At 37.1% G+C, this 21572-nt stretch overlaps 1 protein-coding gene across 2 annotated transcripts in view; it reads left to right on the top strand.

The window, feature by feature from the left end:
- Nucleotides 1-21572, top strand: part of LOC117672798 (lipoxygenase homology domain-containing protein 1) — a 211799-nt gene that overhangs the window by 66166 nt on the left and 124061 nt on the right. For both annotated transcript variants that reach the window (XM_034429781.3, XM_034429782.3), the window contains exons 18-21: nucleotides 8063-8265; nucleotides 16734-16820; nucleotides 18463-18595; nucleotides 20769-20920. In XM_034429781.3, the coding sequence (XP_034285672.2) occupies nucleotides 8063-8265; nucleotides 16734-16820; nucleotides 18463-18595; nucleotides 20769-20920 (575 nt within the window). The remainder of the gene's footprint in view (nucleotides 1-8062; nucleotides 8266-16733; nucleotides 16821-18462; nucleotides 18596-20768; nucleotides 20921-21572) is intronic.

Consider the following 21572-nt stretch of genomic DNA (forward strand, 5'->3'; position numbering starts at 1 on the left):
CAAAGTACTAGACAATATTGATGTAAATAGTTCACTTCATTCAGTTCACAAGAAAACTGAGAAGAATGAGTTTTAGTTTAAATGTGGTATTTTTTAAAAATGCCAGTCAGTCAAATACTGATAATTACAACTTTACAAAACATGTAGGAAATATTTTCAAACATAATTTTCTCTATTCGAAGAAAAAAATGGCTATTGAGCATGTCACAATATATTTCCTCTGTTGTTTGCAGAAAGCTTTATTTGAATCACTGGACTTTGCCCATTAAAATGAATTAATCATGCATAGGTTGGGGACAATTAACCATCCTTAAGATATTAAAGAAAAAGAGAACCAGGAGACAGATCATATTAGGGAAAGTTGATGTCATAAATTGTGTTAGAAAAAATACATACAAAATCAGATATAGTTAGAGAAATGCCTGCAAACACACACACACACACACAAAACACACATAAATTTTCATGCAGTTTTTTTTTTAAAAAATAAAATACCCCCCTCCCAAATGGAATGAATTAAAATTTGAATAATGAGAAACTAAGAAGACCAAAACATGACAGATTTGTCCACCCAGAATTAAGGAATGCTTGGAAAAGACTGCAGTCAATTTCTCTCAAGCTGAGGAATCTTCCTTTTGGCATCTGTCTCATGTTTCCTCTAGTTCAGCGGTTCTCAACCTGGGGGTCGTGACCCCTTTGGGGGTCGAACAGCCATTTCACAGGGGTCGCCAAAGCCCTCTCTCGCCTCCCCCCCACGCCTTCACTCACCCTCACCCTCTGCCTCTGTTGGATCGCCCGGTCGCCGTTCGCTTGCCCCGCCCACTCCCAATCTATTGCTGCCTCCGGAGTCCCAGCTGATGGCTAGAGGGAAAAAAAACTTTAAATTCTTGCCGCGGGGCTTCAAACAGCTAGCTGCAAAGAGGTAAATTCCTGGAGCAGATTTTTTTCCCTCTAGCTATGCTGAAAAAGCGAAATTGAAAGTAAGCAGGCTGCAACGTGACAAAATGAGGCAGAGAGATTTCTTTTCCTTTTTCCTCACCAAAAAAGGTAGGTGCAAAACTGTAAACAATGGGAAATTTAGGGCAAAAGAGGAGAGTTCCAAGATTTTAAAACACAAAAGAAAAAAAGCTCTATTTAACTAGGGAATTGTAATAATTGAGATACTATTAATTGGTTAAGTTGTGGTTTGGAGGAATATATGGGGGAAATTATTTGGTTTATTATTATTGGTAAATATAATTAATTGATTTGTAAGAAATTGGATTGCATGGAAATAATTGGAATATTCATGTTTACTCAAGCACTCGTCACCTCTCGTCTGGACTATTGTAACGCTCTCTACATGGGGCTCCCCTTGGGGTACACCCGGAGGCTCCAACTGGTGCAGAATGCGGCCGCGCGGGGGATTATGGGAGCGACGGGGCGCTCCCATGTGACTCCTCTCCTGCGCGAGCTGCATTGGCTTCCGGTGGACTTCCGGGTGCGCTTCAAGGTGTTGGTGATCACCTTTAAAGCGCTCCATGGCTTAGGGCCAGGGTACTTACAGGACCTCCTTCTGCCACCAATAGCCTCCCACCGGCCAGTTCGCTCCCACAGAGAGGGCCTCCTCAGGGTGCCGTCGGCTAGACAATGCCGGCTGGCGACCCCCAGGAGGAGAGCCTTCTCTGTGGTGGCACCTACCCTTTGGAACAATCTACCCCCAGAGATACGAGTGATCTCCGACCTCCGGACTTTTCGTCGGGCCCTAAAAACTCATCTCTTTCAGTTAGCTGGTCTCTCTTGATTTTATGATTTTATGGTTGGTTTTAAATTTTGATATGGATTTTAAATTGATAAATTTTAAACTATGGGCCAAATTTAATTATTTTAAATCTATTTTTAATCGTACTTTATGTATAAATGTTTTATTTTGGCTGTTCACCGCCCTGAGTCCGAAAGGAGAAGGGCGGTATAGAAATTCGAATAATAAACAAACAAACAAATAAATAAATAAACAAATAAATAAATAAATAAATAAATAAATATTGATTAATATACAAAAAAGATAGTTATATAACTAATTGATTTATATTAATATTAAATATATTATATTTATATTAAAATGTTGAATTTTATTTTTAATTTTATATTGAAATGTTGAATTTAATTTTTAATTTTACAGTTTTTAAACAACTGTATTACATAATTAACCAATGTGAGGATGGATATAAAAATAGATGACAATGCGAAGGGGTATAATATAGAATAGAAGGGAAAAATTGAATTTGATTAAGATTAGAGATGAGGATGAAGGGTAATATTGTTTTTTTAAAAAAATAGATGAGGAATAAATATGGCAAAAAGGAAATATAGAAATTGTAAATTTAATTGAAATGACTAAACACTGTGTTGGAAGAAATATCCTTCTGGGTTCTGCTCCAAGTGGGGAAAAAGACACTGGAAACATGGAGACTGCTTGGAAAGATGGTTTAATGGTGGACAGGATCACATGGCTTGATGGGGCCCATTGTGTTAGTTTCGGTTGCTGTTGTGTTGCAAATGTCCTTTGACAAAGGATTGACTTTCTGCCTCTGGCCCATTAACAAAGGGTGGGGGGCAGGAAGGTGGGAGCTGCTTTGTCTGTAAAATATGCTTCTCCATTTCTCATCCAGGGAAATATAATATTCTGCCTTTTTAATATTTCCCAAAATATTTCATTCTTCTAGGAAAGGGGTGGATGTTAACGTCCTACAACTGTTTAAATTTGTGAACTGGCCAAATACTCTGTTCAAAGAAAATACATTGTATGTTTGTATGTGTGTTGCTAATTATTGCTATTTATTCATATTTGTTCTCTTTTATTCTTTAAAGTTTAACAATTCATTCTTTATCTTAATATCTTTACATTTGTTTGGGGTTAGCTTTCTTCCCTTTCATCTTTTTTATTGTACAGCAATCTTTCTCCTCAAACCTACCACCTCTGTCTTTTCTTTCCTTCTTACTTTCTCTTCCCCCCTTCTTCTTCTCCCTACTTCCTCTTCCTTTCTCCTTCTCCTCCTCTCTTCCTCCCTCTCTTACCCTCACTCCGACTCTAATTTCCCTTCCCTTCCTTCATCCCTCTCTATTGCTGTATCCTTTTATGCATATGGACTACTCAGAGGGCTGAAAAAGTTATTTTTGACTGGTCCTCGCACTTTTGACCAGTCCTCGAACTTACGACTGTCCTCACAATTTTTGTTTTTGCCCTATCTTGTCACCATGGTGAAGAGAAGCAGTTGTGAAATGAGTGACACAGTTGTTAAGAATGCTACAATGGGCATAAATGATGACCAGTCATAACTGCGAAGACTGGTCAAAAGTGTGAGGACCTGTCAGAAATCACTTTTTTCAGCCCTCTGGGTAGTCCTTTTGTGCACAGGGACTACTCAGAGGGCTGAAAAAGTTATTTTTGACTGGTCCTCGCACTTTTGACCAGTCCTCGAATTTACGACTGTCCTCACATTTTACGTTTTTTGCCCTATTTTATCACCATGTTGAAGAGAAGCAGTTGTGAAATGAGTGACATGGTTGTTAAGAATGCTGCACAGGCATAAATGTGAGGATGGTCATAAGTGTGAGGACCAGTCAAAAGTGCGAGGACCTGTCAGAAATGACTTTTTTCAGCCCTCTGAATAGTCCCTATACATATAGCCATGGCCACCCAGTCACATGACCAGCTAGCCACACCCACCCAGTCACATGACCTCCAAGCCACAGCCACAAAATAAGCCACGCTCACAGAACTGGTAGTAAAAAAATTTAGAACCCACCCTTGGTTGGGGGTCACCACAACATGAGGAACTGTATTAAAGGGTCGCGGCATTAGGAAGGTTGAGAACCACTACTCTAGTTGGAGATATGCCCCAAGGAGGCAGCAAAGTGTAGCTAATTTGCATTTCTTTCTAGATGAGAAGGTAGACTAAAGCTATTACTGAAAAGTCTGGGGGAAAATCTTCCATTTGCTGATAGAAGCAACTTCTGATTTTAAAAAAATGCTGAGGTCACAGTTGAGAAAAAAAGATCATAGGGCATCAACACACCGTATTATATTGATTACACCCCAAATTGCAATGAAGCCCTTTCAATTTAATTCATTAATCCACTAATCCCACAACACTATTTTAATATTTCTCAGTTCTGCTTTGATTTAGGAAAAACTAAAAGGACCTAGCACAAGCACCATGCTAAAAAATCCATTACATGGATTTTTTAAAGAAAGTATGATGTGCAAATCTGTCCCAAGAAAGCATCACAGATTCTATATCCCATTGTGGATAGATCTACACATCCATTGAAACACCAAGTAGACTGCTGCATTTGCTGATAGGAAATAACCCACCCCCCCAATAACAACTTGCCAACAGGCATAACAGTTTTTAACAGTAACAGAGTTGGAAGGCACTTTGGAGGTCATCTAGTCCAACCCCCTGATCACGCAGGAGATCTGTACTAGGGATTCGAACCGCCGACCTATCGGATTGACAAACTCAGTGTCTTAGCCACTGAGCCACCTAGTCAGATTATATAATACTTCCTGAGATAAGCAGAAGAGCTGTTGAAAGCAAGCAAATGAGTGGAATTCAGTCAGATACGCCTGCTGAAAGTATGGATCCCTTGGGAGATTATCTGCGGCTCAGAAAGGCTGCTAATCTGGTGAATTTCACTTTTTAAAATAATTCCTACTTAAATTGTTGCTTCTCCTTCGCCATGCCTCATCTCCTTCTACTTTTATTCTTTCTTTTTCTATACTTCCCTTTTCAGAGCAGCCATCTTTTCTAACTAATCAATTTCTATCTGTTTTCTTTTTTTGCTGTTCCTATTGTAAGGAGGGAAAGAAATATATGCACTGTTTCTTTTTGCAGTGTGCATGTGGATAAAGAATATTTGATATAACTTATTTATTTTATTTTACTTATTTATTAAATGTATTTGCTGCCCATCTCAGTCTGAAGTGACTCTGGGCATTTGTCAGCATAAACATTATATTAATGTCTTAAAAATTAAGTGAACCTGGAAAAGGAGCACTTTTGGAGCAGTGGGTTTTTTATTTTATTTTCATTTTACTAACGGTGAGAACAATCGTCCTCCTAGACTCACAGCTAAGATTAGAGCAACATCTGACAGCTGTGGCTAGTGGGACCTTTGCACAGGTTCGCCTGGTGCACCAATTGCGACACTACTTGTATCAGGAGGCTCTCCTTACAGTCACTCATGCCCTTGTCACCTCACGGTAAGATTATTGCAACACACCCTACTTGGGGCTACCCTTGAAAAGTGTTCAGAGACTACAGTTGGTCCAGAACGCAGCTGCGTGAGCTGTAGTAGGTGCACCTAGATACACCCACATTACACCAATTCTCTGTGAGCTGCACTGGCTCCCTATTGGTCTCCGGTCACAATTCAAGGTGTTGGTTATTACCTTTAAAGCCCTACATGGCTCAGGGCCAGGTTATCTTTGAGACCACCTTCTGCCGCATAATTCCCAGCAACCGGTAAGATCCCACAGAGTTGGTCTCCTCCGGGTCCCGTCAGCTAAACAATGCCGGCTGGCGGGCCCGTGGGGGAGGGCCTTCTCTGTGGCTGCCCCAGCTTTCTGGAACCAGTTACCTCCTGAGGTCCAGATCATCCCCACCCTATTGGCCTTCCGAAAAACGGTGAAGACCTGGCTTTTCCCGCAGGCCTGGGGCCGTTGATCTCGCTCTTGTGATCTGGCGAGATCCAGCCATGAATGGCATGAATGAGTTTTTAATGTTTTTAATGTTTTTAATTTTTAAATGTTTTTATAATGAAGTTTTAAAATGTATTGTGAGCAGCCCTGAGTCTTCGGAGAGGGATGGCATATAAACTGAATTAATTAAATTAAATTAAATTAAATTAAATTAAATTAAATTAAATTAAATTAAATTAAATTAAATTAAATTAAATTAAATTAAATTAAATTAAATTAAATTAAATTAAATTAAATTAAATTAAATTAAATTAAATTAAATTAAATTAAATCAACCAGTGGAATGGCTTGCATTCAGAAGTTGTTGGGTACCCCATCACTGGAGGCTTTCAAGAAGAGACTGGATAGCCATTTGTCTGAAATGGTACAGACTCTCCTGCTTGAGCATGGGGTTTGACTAGATGATCTCCAAGGTCCCTTGCAACTCTGTTATTCTGTGTTAGAGAACTAAAGACGAGTCTGATGACCTTTGAAAAGTTTTGCTCTGTCACATTCCTGCCCAGAGAACCTGGATGGTTGATTTTCTCACCTTTCTGAAGTTAAAATGGAAATTATCCAATTCTCAAAGTCAGGACTCCTTAGTCATGACATTAGTCATGGCAGTGCTCTGTAAAAAGTCCCAAGCAAGATATTTTCTCATTATGTTTTTCCTTTGGGTTTAATTTAAACTGTGGAGATTGCAGCACATTGGAGATGATAGTCCTGCCATGACTAATTGCAGATGATTGTGCAGAGAAAGCAGGAAATCCATGCACACAGTTTTGGCCATTTCACAAACAAGTGCAAGAAAGTGACATTCCTCCCTTGAAGACTTCTTCCCAAATCTTCCCAAATTCTGGGAAATAACACTTACGAGAAAGTCTCTGTTATAAAACCAAATAGGGAATGAATGCAGGAGAATGTATCTTGTTGCCATCTGTAAAAGTAGGACTTTTTAAGTGTCTCTCACACTTTCTCACCTTCGTTTGCAGAAGTAAGGAATGTGAGTCTTTTAAAAGTAGAAGTGCCATCTTACAAGAGGTGGAATAATGCCAGGAGATTTTTTACTTTTCTTAGTTTCTCTCAGTTTCATTTGCTGTTCCAAACACCAACGGATTCTGAATCAGAAGTTCACACACACCCGCATTTTTGATAAGTGAATGATTCAAGTAATCCATAATTAGCCTGCACAGGATTTCAAACAAACAAACAAAAATCATTAATTCAGTGTTACCTGTCTTTCTCTGTCCTTTGTTTAACATTTAGTTTTTAAAATGTCAAGTCTCAGATTTCAGATACATGCCTATCAAGTGATTGCATGCTTGGCTGGCAACCAACTGTTTATTGCTTCCTTGGGGGAAGGAGGGTACTTTTAGGTATCCAGTTGCAATGTTTACAATGGTTTTTCCCAGTAAGTGGCAATTATATCAAGCCATATAATTTATAGCACATGTGGTCAAGCAAAACAACCTTTCTTTACACAGTCACCTTCCAGGTCTGTTGAGATTGCAACATATGCTAGGTAAGATTTATTCTGAATGCATCAGAGAAGGGCATCAGGTTAAGAAAGAGTAACCTATGGAAAAATACATCCTTTAAAAGCTATTTTTCACTGACATCTTAGCATGTTTGATTTTTTGTGCAAAAGCAAAAAGTGCAAAGTACAAGGTGAAACATTTCTCAAAATGCTTAAATAAATCCTTCCTTCCTATGCTGCTTTTGAAAATGGGATTTTTCTAGGCAGTGCACAACCATCTTTTATAAAAGTTATCCATAAATAGTTAAAAAGACTAATATGTATAACTAAAATGTCTACAAAGGATCAAATCAACTGTGAACAATAATTTGTCAGAATATTTGCCAAATAACAGGAACTAAAATGTTAACACTTAATTGGTATCTGAAATGAGATGGTTCAACATTAGAAGTTCTAAGGACCCTTTTAGTGATGTTGGACAATTGTGGACAGTGCTCTTTTTCAACTATATGGAATTTATTGTTATTAATTTAGTTTAGTTATTTATTAAATTGGTTTGCTATCCATCTTGCTGCAAGGTGAATTGATGTTGCTGCACCAAGAAACTTCATTACGTGTGACAGTTGCCACATGGAAGAATTTAGAACCAGAATTTAGGACTACATTTGGTAGCCTTGATGTTAAAAGTGTTCTTCACACTTATGGCTTAAATTTTGTTTTTTGTTTTAGTTATGCCAGTTAATCAAACTATTATGACCCTATTTTTTTTTTAAAAAAAACCTTCCTCTTTTTATCTTGTTTTTGAAAGAGACTTCTAAATGCATATCCATCTTGATCTATTGACATTTTATACTTTTCAGAGGAAATGATGACTATTCAAAATGAAAAGTCCCCTTTTCCTTCAGAGGATAAATGGAAAGTATTCATACTGACAGGAAATTCAGGAACTCAAGCAAATGTCACTCTCTGGATATATGGAGATGAAGGTTCTGTTGGACCTATTATTCTTGGCAACGACAACAGAGAACAACTGTTTCTACCTAGAACTGAAGATGCATTTCAGGTAACTAATGAAAGCTTGGCTGGATTTTTTTTCCCTGCAATTCATCTTCCTTTTGATGTTGAAAATACATTTTCCAAACTTGCTACTTGAAATAAATCTATCTAATGTATTTGTGTTCAGTATTAAATCAGTTCTCAATATAACAAATGGCAAAGAGATCCTTTACTTTTTCCTTTCCTTTCCTTTCCTTTCCTTTCCTTTCCTTCTTTCCTTTCCTTTCCTTTCCTTTCCTTTCCTTTCCTTTCCTTTCCTTTCCTTTCCTTTCCTTTCCTTTCCTTTCCTTTCCTTTCCTTTCCTTTCCTTTCCCTTCCCTTCCCTTCCCTTCCTTTCCCTTCCCACCCCATCCCACCCCACCTCATCCCATCCCATCCCATCCCATCCCATCCAGTGGTGGGTTGCCCCCAGTTTGCACCAGTTCTATAGAACTGGTAGTAAAACCGGCGGGAGGCTCCGCCCACCGACCCCGACGTCATCAAAATGCTTCTGCGCAGGCGCAGAAGAATGTACATGCAGCCCCATTGCGAATCGGTAGTAAAGGTAAGTAGAACCCACCCCTGATCCCATCCCATCCTTTCCATGTTTACAAGAGCAGGGACAATCTAGAAACCAATTTTCTTCTATTCAAGTTAACTCTTGGTAACTTCATTAAATTATTTACTGTAGAAGTAATTGATCACTGCTTTTCTCCTGGATGGTTTTTTTCCCTCTCATCCTAGCCTACACAACTGAGCTGAGGTTTTTCTTTCAAACTCAGAAGTACAAATGGTGATGGATACTGAGATGTTCAGCAGATTAATTTTTGAAAATAAAATTATAGAACCAAAGGGATGGAAAGGAATTTAAAAGTCTTGGGGTGAAATATCTGTCCAAGATAGCAATCTGTCTATTGTCCTAGTTAAAAGGCTGTCCACCCTTTGGTTGAAAACTTCCAGTGATGGAATGTCCACAGTTTCAGAAGGCAGGCTGTTTCACTGCTTAATAGTAACAAAATCCTTTTTTTGAATATCTCCTACTCATATGAGTGAAAGCTTCCACTTGGTTCTTATCCATGGTACTTGGATGCTAAGGAAAATAAACCCATACCCTCTTCCTTGAAGCAATCTTTCAGTTATTGGAATGTTATAGTATAAGACCTACTTCTTAGCTGGGTCTGGCTGTTTTCCAATATATAAGGTAAATGGCTTCATTTTATGAAATGTATACTTTATTCTATATTTTTCTAATGGATTGCAATATCTTGCATATTACAATTTATAGATGCACTTCATTTTGAGTAATGCACTGACATCAATGGATTTTTTTTCAGTGGCCTAGAGTCTGAATAGTATTGCTGGTCACTTATTAGCGTTTTCAACTATTTTCAAATTATATTATTTTAAGCCTGGTATCCTCTACATTTGTTAACCATGGAGGCTGACAAATTCTGAGAGTTGCAGTCCTTCCTCTCCCCAAGTTGTAATCATTAAGTTATGAAAACTGTCTAATGTTTGTTATAAGCATCAGATGCTGATGCTGATATACAATTTAGGACAAGAAATTTTGAAATGTAAACCACAGTAGTCCAGTAAATGGACATGCAGATCTCATACTGCATAGAAAACATGTGAGTTGAAGTTATGTTTGCCTTGAAAGGATGATGTAATCCAAAGCATTTAGTCATGGGGGAGAAAATCCTTGCCAGCATATCTTATTATACAATGGTAAATCATTGTATTGATGAACAAAAAAAAAAAAACAAGTTAAAATTTATCAAGCTGATCTAGCAATTTTTAGAGAACAGTCATGCTATTGGGTCAAATTATTCAATAAGCATTCTGAAGGCATGGTAGTACAGAGAATTCATGTACAGAATGTAATCTTTCTCTTCTTCAACATTTCAGATCATTGATCCGCCACCTCCAAATTGTGAATTGCTATTAAAGACAAACAAACCATCCTGTGGTTTCCTATATCACACAGTCATTATTTGTTTAACCATAGTTTACTGAATAGGATATACTGAAACACAACAATCCATGAACAATGATTTACAAACTACAATGTCTGGACCAATAGAACGTTCAAAGCTATGACACCATACCTTTCTCGGTTGGTGGGAGAATTTTGAGAACGTGCTATGAACACTTAACAAAATGACTGCCTTGGTGAGAAATGACTGAGCTTGACACTTGTACTTTGCAGCACTTTCTAATGAAGATCATTTGAATGGGGCTTTTTCCTAAAAAATGACTAAGTGCTTATTAAAAAGGATTAATGTTATACATTAAACATAAATCCCTCTCTAGTTGACAAGAAACTTCATAGATCTTTAAGCTTTCCAAAAAGAGAAAAAACTCTCCAACTTTTCTTGTGACTTTTTCAGTAAACTATATTTAAACAAACCAAACTTGTAGTTTGAAAAACATGAACTAGTTGATTTAAAACAGCTAATTTTGTATGCATGGGAGGGGAACTTATCTTGTTCTAGGTGAAGATTACAGATAAGAACATGGTGTAGTTACAAGTGTTTTCCAAGGGAAAAGGCAAACCGGATAGTTAGTTAAATAAGTATCTAGATATGAATGAATGGACTGCAATAAGACATTGTGCATCAGAGCTACCCACCGTGTTTTTATTTAGAAAAGCCATAATTTAAAAATCATTCTATAGAAGATATGCTTTTTGAGAGTCTCTTCTTAAAGTGCATATGATACACAAAGCATGAAATGATTTATTTTTCAAGTTAAATAATGTAGTTATTTAATTTAAGAACAGCTAAGACACATGGACTATAGTAAAATGTGTATGTGTGTGTCTATCTATCTCTAACTTTATCTCTCTCTGTGTGTGTAGATAGATGATAGATAGAGAGATAGATATAGATATAGATGATATATATGTAGATGTAGATGTATATATGGATATGGATATGGATATGGATACGGATATGGATATGGATTAGCCTATGGGCCATATCAATGTACAGGTTCAAAAACATATTACCAATAAAATTCTAAACAAACAATTTAAAATGAGAGTAGGGTAAAATACAATAGTTAGAGGATAAAATACAAAATGAAATAAAATATAGTAATAGTAAAACTACTTTTTGAAATATGTGGATGACCCAGAATGCTCTCCATTTTTTTCCCCTGAAGACTTGCACATTTAGCTTAAACATACCTTTCAATTATATATCTTTTTCATCAAATGTGTAAACAATCAGTTTACTTATAGTGTTTGTCTTAATATTTATTTAAATTAATGCAGATTTCTGAGGTTATACTCAACTTGAGATTCATGTTTGGTTCATAATCTTACTTTTCTCACACACCACACAATAGGATAATCAGCTGCCCTACCCTCTAGGAATCTCTTTTCCAGGTGTTCTACAATCACTATAAATCTTCGTACAAACACTTCACTCTTAGAACATCTTCCCACATTGATCTACTTTAATCTATCAGGTGGTTATATTCTGACATTACCTCTTTGTCTACCCATCTTGACCACTGATGTCCATTAGGACTTGACTCTGAGATTCGTTCTTCACACTATTAACTTTTAGCAGCTGGTGTCAGTCAGTTCTCAATTTCAGGAATACCTTCTCCAAAGATCATTTAGATCAGGGGTGTCAAACTCAAGGCCCAGGGGCTAGATCCAGTCCACGGGGTGCTTAGATCTGGCCCATGGGGCTACCCTGGAAACAGTGAAGGACTGGCCCATGGTGCCTCTGCCAGTGAAAATGGAGCTCAACCGCGGGTAGCATTCCCAAGCTCCGTTTTCACTGGCAGAGGGTTGCAGAAGGCCATCACAGCCAAAAATGGAGCTCAGGAGCCCATTTTCTCTGGCAGAGTGACATTGAGCTGGCCATGCCCACCTTGGCCATGCCTACCCTGGGCCCCCGAGGTCAAATACAACCCTGATGCAGCCCTCAATGAAATCGAGTTTGATAGCCCTGATTTAGATTATCTTTGTCTCCCCAATCATCTACCTCATTTTTCAATCATGATCACCCCTCACATCCTGCACATAAATTGTTTCAACTTCTACCTTCAAAACAATGCTATAGGGCACTGCACACTAGAACAACTAGACACAAGGACAGTTTTTTCCTGAATGCCATCACTCTGCTAAACAACTAATTCCCACAACACTGTCAAATTATTTACTATGACTGTATTATTATTATTCTCACCCTTCCTAGTATCTATCTCTTCCCACATATGACTATAACCATGTTGCTTGTATCTTTACAATTTATATTGTTTTATTTTTTTCCTAGTATGATTTGATTGCTTATTAGTAACCTATGACCATCACTAAGTGTTGTATTTTATGATTCTTGATGAATGTATTTTATTTTTCTTTATGTACACTGAGAGCATATGCACCAAAGAGAAATTCCTTGTGTGTCCAATCACACTTGGCCAGTAAAGAATTCTCTTCTGTTCTGTTCTGTTCTGTTCTGTTCTGTTCTATTCTATTCTATTCCTCAAATATGCAAAATACAGCCTTTCTTTCCTTTTAATTTTTCACTAAACAATGTGTGTAAAGTTTAACAATACCTGAAGAGTATTTAAAAAGAGGTGGGAGTGGAGAGGAAAAATAGGTAAGAATTTTGCCATGACTAACTTGCTCTGGGTAACTCACCATGAGACAACTCACCACAGGACAAGATTTACACTAATATCAAAGAAATAGTGGAATAGAATAATCAAAGAAAAGATGCCAAAGGAGGGCCAAAATAAAATGTGAATGACAAAAATTAAAATATTTTTAAATTATTTTAAATAATTGAGTTATTAAATTGTCCTTCAGGAAGTTGGCCATGGTGAGTTGTCCAGTCGTGAGTTAGTCATGGTGAGTTGGCCATGGCAAATTGGCTGTGGCGAGTTGGCCATGGTGAGTTGTCCCATTCTCTTTCTGTGAAGCTTTTTCTTTAATTCTTATCCATCCAGGGCTCTGATCTGTTCGGGGCAGTGCTGGATGGTGAAAGGATGCAAGTAGAATAGAAACCAATGGAATAGTTAGTTCCTGGGTGGTTAGACAATGTATTCCTCATCACAGCATCTTCTGTTTTAAAATTCAATATTTATTATAAACTCAATATTTATTATTATAGCAACATCATCTCCCATTTGACAGATTGTCCCTTTAATAATTAGTCCTTTACCCCAATTCTCTGTATCTGGTGAAGAATACTTAATGTCCTATTTTCCTGATTTTCATTTGTCTGAGCTTATGAGAATTTAAGGTTTTCACAGCCTTTAAAAGATTACACATCATTGTTCCTTCAAAGTCTTGCTGCTTCACTCTCTTTGGTTATTAGGAATCTTGAGTTCAAACTGCATTAGTTTCTTTCAAGATCTGATAAGGGATCAAAAAGGAAGAAAAGTAGGAATGGGGAGATTTTGAATTATCTAGGTCAAGATGGGAGATGAACTTTTGAACATGAATTGAATCAAGAACGAAAGCTTTAAGTATGGCTTCAATACTTTCTGATCATATCATTGTCTATCCAAATAGGTATCTTGGCACGTTCCTTGGAAGTATTAGCCAAAAAGGATTATCTTTGCTATCTGGCTAGTTCCTATAAAAGATAACACACTGAATTATATGGATTTCTAATTTGATTAAAAACAAATCAGGTTAATGTTTAGTGTCATGTATTAACCGAATCATTTTGCTGATATTACAGATCCTAGTTAGCACCAAGTCATAACATGGTATGATATGTGAATCTACTAGTCTCTGTATTAATAATCAATTATCTTATCCCAATTAGTCAGCAATATTTTATTACATCTTCTCAATTACTCTGGTTCTTTAGTATCTGAACATCAACTATCAAAAAACTTGATTTATATTAAGATCTATAATTGAGCATACATAGTATAGGCCTACTTAGCTCTTTTTGTACTGAAGGAAACACTGCTTCCCATTTCTAAATCAAGGAAACATCTTTTCAAAAATTCAACTCTTTATTTAAGGGCATTCCAATAGAAAATGTTATGGAGATTCTCAGTCATCCAGGTCATGGTTGTCCCAAAGGTGTTGTTCAAAAGGCAACTAGACTTTCTTGGTTTTTTCATTGAAAACATTTCGTTTCTCATCCAAGAACTGAAGAAGCTTCTTGGATGAGAAGTGAAATGTTTTCAGTGAAAAAAAACAAGAAAGTCTAGTTGCCTTTTTAACAGCACTTTTGGGATTCCAACAGAAAAAAACCACCTAATTCCCCTGCTTTTTAAAAAAATATTTTTCAAAATAAATGCATAAATAATAATAAATGGATGCACAGCAAAGTGTTATCTCTAGCATGCTTTTGAATCCTACATGGGAGCTGCAGAATTTTTAAGGAAGAGGTGGGTGTCTATATTTGACCCCTATGCTTGGAAGTGTGTTCAGTTTCCAAGGAAAATATAAGAAAGGGGAGGGGGAAGTGGGAAGTTGAGGGAATAGACAACAACTGCACTGACAAGCATTCTCAGGCGTGTTACCATTTGTGTTCATCATGACATTTTGGGGTGGAAAGATAAACTTTCCCCATGCCCACAACATGTTCTTAGAATTCCTAATGTGCTCATTGTCTGCTGTGTACCAATTCCACTGCTACAACTATCAGTGTGGTTTACAAAGATATTGTCATTCCCCTGGATTACAGAATAGTGGTATGAAAGGATTGAAATGTATTTAGATTTAACAATCTAGCCATACAAACCAATAGCTCTGGTTGGTTATGTAATCTTTCCCATTAATTGATATCAAAAAAATCTTAAAGTGAAAAAGGCTGAAAGAGGACAAATTTCTGATCATGTCAGAGCAGTTGGTATAAAACCAATAAGATCTCATTGGTTTCCAAGTGATTAAAATGGGATTATTTTCATGAGAGCCTTCAGATTATTTGGTATGAAACTGTCCGGTAAAGGTTTACTGAATTTATATTGTTATATAAAGTGCACTGTATAGAGAACCAAGAGAACAACAGAGATGGAACACAATATTTCCTGGATATTTTAGAAACAGAAGTTTAGATGGAGAGAATGCTTTAAAATGAAAAGCAAGTATTGAAGATTTAATTCTAATTAAAATCTGTACATAAAAAGTCAGAGGCATTGTGGAGGGAGGTCAAGTAAGGCAAGAAATGTTGTATTGCAAGCTCATTCTCCCACCTTGTCTTTATGAATTTTATAAACTTACCCCTCTTTCTCCCCTCCCCCAAAGTGGATTAGATACTGGTACAAATAAAATCTAAGGATTACAAATATATTAACACAGGCTGTATTTCAAATTAAATTTCATAATTTGTCTAGATACATTTTAATACATTTCTTCTTAATTAGTTAATATCCTAATCAAACAATTTCTTAATTTATTCCACAGCTTTGTCTTCATAATGTTAAATTGACTGATCCATGCCCATTTAATATTAGATTGTTACATACGTAGTGGAGCATCTGTTCCCTGAATCTCAAATGATACAGAAAGTAATGACTGTACTAAATATAAATACTTCACTTTATGGCTGATTTAATGCATTAATAGATCAAGTAATCACTTATATATGGTGAAGAAAATGTGTGCTTATCACTGTATATATGACTTCATGAAAAAACAATAGTGATGATGTTACTGATCATAGAAATAAATATCGGTGTATATATATGTGTGTGTGTATGTATGTATATATGCATATATGTCTGTATATGTATAAATACACATGCATGTCTACATCCATATCAAATAGTACTTTATACAGTTGCATATAGAGGGACACAGTGGCTCAGTGGCTAAGACGCTGAACTTGTTGATCGAAAGGTCGACAGTTCAGTGGTTCGAATCCTTAGTGCCGCATAATGGAGTGAGCTCCCATTCCTTATCCCAGCTTCTGCCAAACTAGCAGTTCGAAAGCACGTAAAAAATGTAAGTAGAAAAATAGGGACCACTTTGGTGGGGAGGTAACAGCATTCCGTGCGCCTTTGGCATTTAGTCATGCTGGCCACATGATCATGGAGACGTCTTCGGACAGGACTGGCTCTTTGGCTTTGAAACAGACATGAGCACCCTCCCCTAGAGTTGGGAACGACTAGCACACATGTGCAAGGGGAACCTTTATCTTTACCTTTACCTTCACCTTCACCTTCACCTTCACCTTCACCTTTATCATTACCTTACAGTTGCATGGGTGGTTGGTCTTGAGAAGGTGCTTTGCTTCATAGAGAAGAGACCAACTGCTTTGATGTTAGTAGAGGCACAATGCTTTGCTCACTGTTGTGATCATGGAAGCACATCATAGGGGTGTTTTGCTTTTTTTCCAGAAAACAAAGTGTCTCTTCAAAGATCAACCCAGCCCTAGTGCTCCATATAAATCATAGGACCTGCATGCGGCAATGATTGTGTCACGCTATGTTCCTATCTCTTTATCTTTTTATATAACATAACTATTTCTTTGTGACATGTTGTATCTGTTTTTATTTCTGACTATTCAGGTTGAAATGAAAGATATTGGTAACATTTACAAAATCAGAATAGGCCACGATGGATCAAGTCAATATGCAGACTGGATGTTGGAAAAGGTCAGGTTCCTGGTACACTTTGCAATGTTTCTTATTCCCTGTCACTGAATATTATATGTTAGACCAATTACTCCATCTCATGGCCTCCTAATATGTTGGGACCGCTAGGAATTCAGGAAGTTGATGTAGTACAGCTAGAAGACAATAGGTTAGCTATTTAAACAGATAAATAGATGCTGTTTCTTTTTAAACAAATGAGCAAGAGATTTTTTTTAAATAGCCCAGAATTGTCTTGATGCAATATGAAATATTGTTCATCAAATTATATTATCATATAAGTGCAAGCCATTTGCTGAAGACCTGGCCCTGCCAGCTGGCTTGGAGCCACAATGGAACAATATCACACTGGAGTTGGTTAATGGATTAGAAATATCTTACCTTCCTACCTGCTCCGTTCCTCCCCATCTTTTAACTGCAATTTCATTTTTAATTGTAATTCTATTTTACTGTTTTTAAATATATTTATATTTTAATCTTTTAACGCTTCTAGTTTTATAACCTGCTCAGGGTTGCTTTGAGGTTGAGTGGCAAATAAATCCAATAAAGAGAGAAATAAGAAATAAGTAAATATCCACACAGGTGTGGACTTTCTAAAACAAGTTCATGATTAACATCTCATTTCAACAATACATTCAATATAGATTATCTTCTACCTCTTAACCTGGCAAAATAATTACAAGAAAATAATTATTTTCTTGTAAATATATATAGGTTGACAAAATGGGGTGCATTAAAATAATGACCAGTTTTTGATCTTCTCTAAATGTTAGGGCAGGTCACAGAACCTTTCAGTACTAGCCATGCCAGCTGGAGTTCCCAGATACTATAGTACAGTATGTGGAGGCCCATAACTTTCCCATTTTAGTTCTAAAGAGCGTTTACCCCAGTGCAACCATGATCCCATTTTATTGTCTTTTGCTCACAAGACCAAGTAAATTGATTATTTCATTAGAATACCTGTATTTGCTCTGCAATACAGCTATTGGAGAAGTAGATTGGTCTTTTGTTTAGTATCCTATGCAGGGTTGTGTTTTATTCTGTAAGCTTAATTTACAAAGAAAAACTTTTAATAAGACGTACTCTAATAGCAATAGTTGCTAGTCAAGGACTTGTACTGTTTGAAATAGAACACTCAAAATGGAAGTGAAAATATTTTCAGTCCAACTCTCATTCTTTCAGAGAGTCTGTTATTTTTCTATTTTGTTGATTCATTTTCCTTTAGTATCTGAGTCCAAGGTTCATAAGTATAGTTTCTGGATTTGAAAGGATGACCTTCATTCAAAGAAACACGTAACTTACTGGAACATGGGTTTTTCCTGGCACTGTAGCTATTTTGTGTATATCAGCAAAGGGAGCTGGTCTAATAAGGACAAAGCATTAGAACATAAAGTGATCAGGTTTATTTCTGCAAAAGTCTTTTATATCAAATTGAAAATGTTCAATGTTAAAATTCAGTTTAAAGAAATTAAATCAGGGACTGCTTTCTGAAGCTAACTATAAGAAAGAGGTATGAATAAGTTATTGGTTATCCTAAGTTTTAATTTTACTTTCTTTTATAGTTGCACTGCAATTGTGGCAAGACTCCGCAGTTAAAACCAACCCCACAGTTTTATGCAACTGTTTCCTGTTCTTTCTTTGATAGGTAACATTACAACATCTGAAGACTGGTAGAATTTTGAAGTTCCCCACAAACAAATGGCTGTCCTGGAATGAAGGAAATGGAAATACTGTGTGTGAACTTTCTGTTGCAGAAAATGGAAGAAGCCTTTATCCAAGTAATCAATTTATTTTCTATCCAGGAAGTCTAACAAGTCTAACATGCAAGATGATAGCTGCATAATTGAAGTCCTGTTCCTTTTATATATTAATCATATATACAACACACTTAAAAAAGATGCAGGTCTTCGGTAATGAAATCTTGGCTGCTCTTTTTTTTTTTTTTTAAATACCCGTTCACCTTCCATGGTGGATACTTTTGACAAAGAAGTATAAATATGTGAAAAGAAATACAATATATTGTCCTATACCAAGTTAGCTTTAAAAAAAAAAAATCTAAAAATTATTTTAGAATGTTGCTGGCCAAAGTTTACTAAAGTTCCAACCGGAGTTCCCAGGCATATATCTACAGATTAGGCATTGAACCTGGACCTCCTTTTGCCAATCAGTGTTCTCTACAACCACTGCAAGAATATAATTTATGCAAAAATCTTGCTTTCGTGGAAGAGATTAGGTTGTCCTTTACCCACTTACCTAGAATAAGTCTCATTTCATTTGTAGGTGTTTAGTATTGAATAGAGAGTATAGAACTGCTGTATTAGATGGAGTGAAATAATCTGGATCCTATTCTCTGCACTCTGTGGAAATGAACAGGGAAAAAGTGGTGGTTACCATATGGGACCTCTTTCCTCTTTGACCCCAAAAATGTTGTGTTTAGGCACCTTTTAGGAATTCCCTTTTTTATGTTGGCTTTGCCTAGCTTTTAAAGTCTGTTCTTCCCCCATAATTTGTTCCTTGCTTTTAATGGATTTTTTACATTCTGCTTTCAATTCCATTTTTTTCTCTTGTTCTATACCAGTGATGGCTAACCTTTTGGCCGTGTGCAAAAAGCGGAGGGAGTGGGGGAGGGGGTTTGTGCGCATGCGTGCCCACACTCATAATTCAATGTGCCCCATGTCCCACCCCCATGCTCCCCTGTGCATGCGCGCACGAACCCCCGTGCCCTGTTTTGGGCCTAGCAAGCCTCCCTGAAGCCTCCGGAGGCCAGAAATGGCCCATTTTTGCCCTCCCAGGCTCCAGAGACTTTCTTGGAGCCTGGGGAGGGCAAAACTGGCCTTCTCCGCCACCCTGGGGGCCCTCTGGAGGCCAGAAATGGCTCATTTCATGACTTCCAGTGGGCCCGGATAGCCCATTTTTCACCCTCCCAAGACTTCAGGGCTTTCTTGGAGCCTGGGAAGGGTGAAAACAACCTCCCCACCACCCCTGGAGGCCCTCCAGAGGCCGAAAACGCCCTCCAAGAGCCTCCACGCGAGCCCTGTACTTACCTGGCATCCAAAACGGGCCACGTGGAGAACCCTGGAAGGGGAGGGGTGGCATGGGCGGTGCCAGCTGAAAATCAGCTGGCCGGTGTGTGCATGCGTGCTGGAGCTGAGCTAGGGCAACGGCTTGCATGCCTACAGATATGGCTCCGCATGCCACCTGTGGCATGCGTGCCATAGGTTTGCTATCATAATTCCATACCATATTTGATTGCATTGTAAGCCACTTTTGTATTTTTTTTAATAAGAAGAAATATGGGGATGAACTTTGTTTGAAGGGGGAAAAAAACACATTTTCTTTAGAACTAACATGCTTCACTTTTTCAGTGCTTCTTCTACAAACAGTGTGTTCCTCTCCTAATGCAAAATCATTTTGATGTTTTCGAAAACATCATTTTGATACCTCCTCTGGTAGTTCCAATAGTTTTAAAAGTCTTTTTCACATTTATGACCCTTTCAGTCAGATAGCAAAAGCACCAAGGGAGGTTCCTGTAGATACTCCAATGTCTCTTCTTGCTAATGCAACTACCCAGGAAGGGAAGTTGTACCCTCTCCATTCCACAGTTAATGAAGTGTGTAGGAAGTGAATTGCCTTAGCAAAGTCAGTTATGACTACTTCAACACATGGATTTGGCATAAGCCATGCCAATATCCTATATGTCCCAATATGGTGAAGATGCCAATTTTTGGTGCATAAAAATGGTGTCATTTGTGTGATGAAACCATGACACATGTGATATCATTCTCCTCCTTTGACTCCATACAGTTTGTATATCTCTAATTTCAAATAACAATCATGAGACTTTATGGTAAACAAATACTGTATTTGACAGTAAATCTAAGACGAAAATTTGTTTGTATTATATACATTTAAGTCATTAATGTATTTTGAGCTATGATTCTCTTTCCCTAGTTGTGAGTTATCAGATTTATGTATCTACTGGGCATCTGGAACACGCTGAAACCACTTCTTCCATTTATCTGTGCATATATGGAGAAAGAGGAGATTCTGGTTTGAGACTTCTTGCTAAATCAGACCAACCTATAAAATTTCAGAGAGGAATGGTAAGTATGCTTAAATAATACATTCATAATACATAAACTATTTATTTATAAGTTAATTATAGAGAAACTAAATGTAACTTTAATGCAGAACATTACATCAATTTTGAAGGAAATGGAATCAAACTTCAGACTTTAAGTCACCATTCAATTTACCTATATCCTGTTACATCTTATAATATATTCCGTTCTGTACAATATCTATATCCAGATCTATTTATGTCTAAATATCCTGTTTTTCATAATGAAAAATTATGTCTCCCCTCCAACTACCACTATGAATAATGAAAAACAGGATTCTAAAAATATATTAAAGAAAAGAAATGATACATCAATAAAAAAGGAAGAAAACATGCAAAAATCTTTGAGCAAAGCTTTCAGTTTTAGATGTTTAAATGTAGATATGTGGATTACGGAAATGTATTGAATACGAGATAGCCATACTTTTGACATTAGAATAAATTGTGTTGATTACTTGGTTATTGACTACATTCTTCTTGTGGTGTTAAAGTCTATTGGAAAATATTATGTACAGAGACTTATCCAAATGTGACATAGTTGGTACTAGAAGTACTTTAGTAAGTCTGGTGTCAACCATGTCACGTTCTGGTAAGTCTCTGTATGTAGTATTTTCTATTGGAAAATACTATAGAAG

This window comes from Pantherophis guttatus, chromosome 3 (genome assembly GCF_059756535.1).
Source record: "Pantherophis guttatus breed Tessera chromosome 3, ASM5975653v1, whole genome shotgun sequence".
Lineage (NCBI taxonomy): Eukaryota > Metazoa > Chordata > Lepidosauria > Squamata > Colubridae > Pantherophis > Pantherophis guttatus.